This window comes from Eucalyptus grandis, chromosome 2 (assembly GCF_016545825.1).
Source record: "Eucalyptus grandis isolate ANBG69807.140 chromosome 2, ASM1654582v1, whole genome shotgun sequence".
In the NCBI taxonomy this organism is placed as follows: domain Eukaryota; kingdom Viridiplantae; phylum Streptophyta; class Magnoliopsida; order Myrtales; family Myrtaceae; genus Eucalyptus; species Eucalyptus grandis.
The window spans coordinates 4,448,493-4,455,205 of NC_052613.1; the positions used below are offsets into that span (position 1 = coordinate 4,448,493).

Sequence of the window (6,713 nt, forward strand, 5' to 3'; positions counted from 1 at the left end):
TGAAACCCGAGCCAAGCCGAAGGTTAAATTCACAAGAGATGTTGCTCCAGGTTCTATTGCGGTCGATGCAATACAAAAACAAAGACACAGATCGAGCTTGATATTAAGCAAAAGGAACGATTACAGACGCTGAAAAGAAACAAAAAAGAAGACAGAAAACGCACACAAAATGCTCTAATCTTTTATACTGACCAGGAGCTGAATGACTGATAAATGCTCAATGCTCGGGATATTTCACAGCCTTCAGTTTCCGTTTAAGACAATTCAATCTCTGGGCTCTCCAGTGGATCTTCATCACAAAATTTCATGCTTGTTGGCTTGCATTCGACAGAGCCGAGACTTAAGAGTTGAAACTCTGTTTTCACTATCCAATCCTTTTGGTAACTACGGTTTTAATTACACAAGTCAGTTAATTCTGATGGTACCAAAAATAATCATGTACATCTTCCATTTCAGCGCCTTGCAGCCTAGGATAGCCACTTCATAGTTTCGGATCAGATTACCAAAAATTCACAACCGTTTCCCAGGATCAGATCTTCGTACGGCATTAGAGATTCTACTGCACAAAAGGATATCTAGCAGCATAATATTCTCTCACGCGAGACGCCCCGTCTCTGGCAAGAATCCCCTTCAAGTCCCCACTTATTCGAGCCAACCATATCTCCAGGTTTCTTTGGAGTTCCTTGAAGTTGTTCCTTATTGAGTCAATGGACCGTCTTGTGGTCACCCTGGCATGGCCCCCGAGCTCCTCTTCATAAAGGCTTTTCCCTACTTCAGCATGCAGTGCCGTCAGTTTTTGTCCTGTCTCGGATGCACGCTGTTGGAGCCGTAACGCTTCTAGTAAGAACTCGGTCTGCCTTTGACTCCTAAACTCCGAGCTCAACGTCAGTTCACAAGGATCGCTAGATTGCTGGGGCATATGAACAAAAGGGTATCTACTTCAGCAAACTACTTCCACATTGTACAGTGTTTTTTTTTTCAATTAAGAGAATGGGGAAAATAGCTATTTAACTGCAGTGACCATTAGTCATGGTAAATTATACATTCTATTGAAGTCGGTAACTCACTATCAAAAGTTAGGTTTGGTGTCACAAACAAACCGGGTTAGGGTTCGTGAAACTGTTTGTTTTTAGGGGCCTAAATGTAGATTTTGAAAATACTCAGGGCTCCAAGGAGTAATCACACTCAGATGGTCGTCATGCGATCAACCTAACAACTAGCAGAGGAATGTCGGACCAGAATCATAAAATAGACTTGAAATGCTTAAGATGACCTTTCATTACGTCTATTAGAGCTACTATTATGAGCATGACACGGAAGGTAAGTATATCAGATTCAATCTGACAAGGTACCCAACATCAGCTCGAGTAGGTTTTATAGATCACCCTACTGGAATAAGATCCAACATAAAGTCTTGAATTAAGCACAATCTAGGCCTAGCATTTTGTTAATATCTGGGTATTAGGTTCATTCTTATTTCTCCATATATAAGTCATCAACTGTACATGAGCTGTTGCTTCACTGATGCTGACAAGAAACTCTAATCAGCTTATCGGTGCCTCATGCGCAACAAAACTAGAATATATTATGCATCTCTAAATAGCAAGCAGCTCAAAAAGACTTGTAAGCAACAAATAAATTGCCAATACCATCTTTCTGCACAGATCGTCAATCTTTCCTGATAGAGCTTGATATCTTTTAGCCTGCTTCCTCATTAGTGAAGGAACCTTCGATGGATCACCATCCCCAACTTTTTCCAAATTCAACAATTCTTGTTCAAGTAACTTCAACTTAGAAGAGACACCAACCCCTTCACCATTCAGTTTCCAAGGAGACTCCCTTCTGAGCAGGAAGCAAATTGCCTCCAATCAATTGAAGGAAAATAGCATTATGAAAAGGGTCAAAGGAAGCATATAAACCATCTGCATATACCTTGTCACATAATGCTTTGAATGATGTACTGACTCAAGGGATTCATACTGTACATCCTGCTTATAAAGAAGACAGGTAAGGTATTAAAATCGTCACATTAGGAATACCGGTGTTATAACGCCATCTGAGAAACAAGAACAACAAATTCACTGATGAAACATTCATTTAACACTAAGAAATTGTTTCAATCTAATCACTACATGTTTTCAGTCTCCTTCCCCCTGTAAAAGTATCATACTGCTTTGAATGATGTACTGAGTCAAGGGATTCATACTGTACATCCTGCTTATAAATAAGACAGGTAAGGTATTAAAATCGTCACATTAGGAATACCGGTTTTTATAACGCCATCTGAGAAACAAGAACAACAAATTCGTTGATGAAACATTCATATAACACTAAGAAATTGTTTCAATCTAATCACTACATGTTTTCAGTCTCCTTCCCCCTGTAAAAGTATCATTTATCTGCTGTTAGCGCACCTAACCAACATTTCAATCTTCTGTGCAAACTCATAGTCTGAGCAAAGCTAAATGAACCTCAGAGTTGGGTTTGTTTAAGAGACCATCAAAATGACAGCTATAGTCCACTGGACCATAAATTCCAAGCTATATGCCAGTATTTAGCAGTTGCATACTCCATCAAGTTTCAAATTTCAACAAAAAAAGAATTTTTGAATGGAAATTAGAGTCAATAAGTGAGATTGTTAAATATAAGTCTTCTAATCTCACTTTCTCATATCTTTGGAGAAGAAAGTTTTCACCAGAAATACCAGATCACCCCATTTCCGACATGTAAATAACTAATCTCCCATCCAACAGTTATCTCAGAAGCTTCATTCCACAGTAGAAGTATAATAAGCTTCACATTTACCATAAGTTTAATAAGCTCAGGAAGCACATTATTAGAGCTATAAATTACATCAAGTTTGATCTTATTTCAGACATGGGTTAGGTATCCTACCACTCAAATCAAGTATCAATACAAACAACCAATATTACAATATCTAACTTTCAAGATCTGATGAACCATCAAAAGTTGTCCCTGTAGATTTTATTTTACACAAGTGGCTGGAAGAATTGATATGTTTGCTCTGCTTTCACAGCAAATTGGTTGCCCACACTAGGGACACGATATATTGGCATCTCTTCACACAATTACATCCTTCTGACCTTTTCCTTTCAATCATTGGCTTTATGGCTCTAAACTGATATCAGCCAACACTAATTGCTGAAGGAGCTCACGTTCCTTTAGAATACATGTTTGGTGTGACCACTACATACATCCTGTGGATGTAGATAGATGATCTTCTCGTACATCCTTATCTATGTGGTAAGGATGGTCCCTGGCCAAATTAAGAAAATGCCACTGGGAATGGAGAACAAGGAAATGGGCCAAACTACCCAGGGAAATTAACCAGATAAACTAACCCAGAATATAAAAATATCTCTTTTGATGAATAAAACAAAATGCCGGAGGGTGAAAGGAAAAAGAATTTAACAAACCAGAAAAGGCGGATAAACTCCATGAGAAAGATATTCATCCACCAAACTTAATGAGAACTGCGTCATTTGATTTTAGCATCCTTACCACTAGTACTGCAGAATAAAAGCATTATCTAATAGGTGTAGACATGAAACCAGAAGAATCTGGGGAACCCAATTATTAACTTTCCCCTGTTTGCATTAATTATGAAGATTTCTAGATAAAGGTAAAGAAATTTGGCTGAACAGTGTAAATCCGTACACAATGCAGAGATGCTTGCAACACACAGAGACTTCACATAGTTTTGTCAGGAAAAAGATGAAGACTCCAGTACAATACACAGAGATCCCGGAGCAAAAGTGAAAGAGAGATAAGCGAAAGCCACTCGAACAATAGCCATCAGAAAGTGGTTCCCTTTCTTCTTGAAACTCAAGAAAATATTAATCATGGAAAAAAAGGCAAAACGAAGAAATGTCAAGAAAAGTTATGATGAAAAACAAAGCCCAGAAAACCGCAACTTCCCCCGAACTTTCCCCGTTATCATAATTACTCAAAACCCATGAAAAACCACAATCTTTTCATTCTAAAGATCGAAATCAGCACACGTGTTCTCAGTATAACAATGTGCATAAAATTGGTGGGCATTAGCGAAACAACATTGCAAAAACAAACCCCCCCAAAAAAAAAAAAAAGCAGAAGGAGAAAAGCAAAAAACCATACCTGCCAAACTCTGGCTTTCTCAGCCCAGAACTTGGAAGCAGACCCCAAATACTCAGAACCAAACCCATTCCCAGTCTGCTCCTCTTGCTGCCGATTCAAGTACTGATACTGATGACGGTGATGATGTTGTTGCTGACCATAATCATACTCACTCGCTTCCTCCACATCACCATGACCACCGTTCCTGTCACTCTCTTCTCCAAACTCACCCCTCCTCGACATGAACCCAATCATGTCATCCCTCTCCCCAACCTCCCTCTCCAGGTCCTCAACCCTAGCCTTGTACTCCGCCTCGACCCGCTCGCTCTCCTCCACTCTCGCCCTCAAGTGGGCCATCTCCTCGTTGGCCTCGTCCAGCTGCTGCAGCAGCCTCCTCTCGTCCTGCTGCCACGCGTTCCGGTGGCTGGCGAAGATCTCCACCACCCTGGCGTTGGCCTTGGCGTCCTCCTTCCTCCTCGATCTCATCTGCCTCAGCTGCTCCTCGGCCTGGAGGAGCCTAAAGGAGAGGTCTTTGACCTGGGTCCGGAGGCCAGGCAAAAGGGTCAGCGAGTTCTTGGGCAAATGCGCCAAGAACAAGGAGAAGCTGAGGCCCAAGTAGGTGGACAAAGACAGGCTCCCGTTCCTGCTCCCGTTCTCGTCCCTGTCGTCTGGCCCTTGCTCTGGCGGGTGTTCTTGGTCCTCTTCCTCTTGTTCCTGTTCGCGTGTTGCCATTACTGGGACATGAAACTGGGAATGAGTGTGGGTCTGGGAGTATGTGGGCGCTTTGAGTTTTGGAAAGAGCGAGCGAAGCTGGTTCTTTTGTTGGGTACTTTCTCTTCTGAACAGCTACCTTGTTTCGATGTATCAATAATGTTTGCAGAAGCAAAGCTTTTTCATTTCTTTCTTCTTTTTTTGGAGATTTGTCAAAAAAAAAAACAAATATATTTTTCGCAAAAGATTGGGTCTCGTGCATTGTGGATTTACTTGGACATGAACGACGGAACGCATCAACAACGGTCCTTTTCAGACATTATGGATCCGGACAGCGAGCCGGTGAAGATTTTAAAAACAATTAATAACTGTATATTTTTGGCTCGTATTTTTCAGGATTTTCATCATTTCTGCCGGCCCGTTGACTTCCTTATTATCATCTTGCGCTTGCGAATTTCTTCTTGCAAGCGCCGCTCTGGTGTTGATTTTAGGTCCCGTCTCATTTGGCTGGGATCCACACAATGACACAAGGATCCTTTTCTTTTCATACTAGGGAATCAATCGGGATTTTGCATCTCAGTTTTTGGGGTAAATACCAAGACAAAATGCACCATCTTTGTATCTTTCAACGCACATTTGACATGATTTTTCGAATGTATCAGGAAAATGCACAATATTTTACTAGGATGAAAAATTTAACACAATCTTTCAAACTCGTGAAAATAATTACTTAGCATTTGGTCCCTACAACAAAAATAGCATCTTTTAGTATTTTGTCCATAGCCAAAATGTCCAAACCTTTAACCACAAGGTCCTATTTGGAAGCATATTTTTAAGTGCTTGGGGTTTAGGAAGTGAACACAATTTCGGTGCTTGTCTAGAAAACAATAATGTGATTCCAATGTTGAGTAGAGACTGTGAAATTGAATTAACATGAAATTATTTGGGGTTGAGGATGTGCCGATACTAGTCATTACATGCATCGACCCAAAGAAAGTTTGGTGGACCAGAAAATATAAAATAAACTTTTTAATTTATATAGCCCATAGTTTTGGCCATAAATTGAATCCATTTCCAGATCACTGTAGAACCACCGGTCTTCAAAATAAAATAAAATCAAATCAAAAAAACCTCGTGGGTTTTGTAGGTCCTAGGCTTTTTCATATGTAAAGCCAGTTAAGACAATTTCTGCGTCTCTATGTTCTGCTCTCATCAAATACACTAAAGAAAAGAAAGAAAGAAAGAAAGAAACTGACACAGTGACAGTTGCTCACTTAGCAGCAGTAGTTCTAAAATGACTAAAACCATGGAAAGGAGACGGCATTTCTGTGAACATTTTAGACCGAAATCATTGCAATGCCTCTTTTTAAACTTTGCTTCTTTCTGGCAACTTCTTGCCCAGGAACTTTTTTCCCTTTTCAGGCCACGGTGAAAATCTTGAAAGGCCGAGCCTTTTTGGCTCAGATAATGACAGAGGAAAGTTAAGCACAAAAAAAAATAAAAAAAATAATCACGGCACGAAAAAGAAAAGGAAAAGGAACAATTCGAGAACAGCACGGACACTGCCATGCGTAAAAACAGGCTGGGGAAAAGCGCAAGGACCATCTCAAATCCCAAAGAGAGCTTGAAATAGGCAGCGGTCTTTTCTCATCTTCACATGATTTTGTAAGGACCACCGTGGGTCGATACACATGAATAGACTGCACTTGCCACCACGGCAGGCTGCGAGAGAGTGAGGGCCAAAGACCTGTCTCGAGCCACTTCATGATGGGCCAGTTCAATCACGATTATCCACTATCTACTTCCGTCGGTCTCACGTTGTGGTTGCATTCGATTTATGAATCCGAGTCTAGATAAGGGTTCTTTTTTTTCTTTTCTTTTTTTGG

General features: G+C 40.5%; 1 protein-coding gene across 2 annotated transcripts; it reads right to left on the minus strand.

Moving 5' to 3' along the window:
* On the minus strand, positions 1 to 5,009 carry LOC104442340. Of its 2 annotated transcripts, none has more exons than XM_010055739.3 (4): positions 4,138 to 5,009; positions 1,933 to 1,988; positions 1,650 to 1,839; positions 1 to 910 (listed from the first exon to the last, which is right to left on the minus strand). In XM_010055739.3, the coding sequence occupies exons 1-4, from the start codon at positions 4,846 to 4,848 to the stop codon at positions 557 to 559; spliced, it is 1,311 nt and encodes a 436-aa protein (XP_010054041.1). In that variant the 5' UTR covers positions 4,849 to 5,009; the 3' UTR covers positions 1 to 556. The 2 variants fall into 2 exon arrangements, with proteins under 2 accessions (XP_010054041.1, XP_010054040.1); XM_010055738.3 differs by having other exon boundaries at positions 1,650 to 1,842; positions 4,138 to 5,007.
* Between the last annotated feature and the right edge of the window lie 1,704 nt (positions 5,010 to 6,713).

What these genes read in the sequence shown, in the direction of transcription:
- LOC104442340 (XM_010055738.3), bottom strand. Translation starts at nt 4,848, where the DNA reads ATGGCAACACGCGAACAGGAACAAGAGGAAGAGGACCAAGAACACCCG. An exon ending in AGAAAGCCAGAGTTTGGCAG is followed by an intron (nt 1,989 to 4,137) that starts GTATGGTTTTTT and finishes CTTTATAAGCAG; the next exon opens with GATGTACAGTATGAATCCCT. An exon ending in ACGATCTGTGCAGAAAGATG is followed by an intron (nt 911 to 1,649) that starts GTATTGGCAATT and finishes CATATGCCCCAG; the next exon opens with CAATCTAGCGATCCTTGTGA.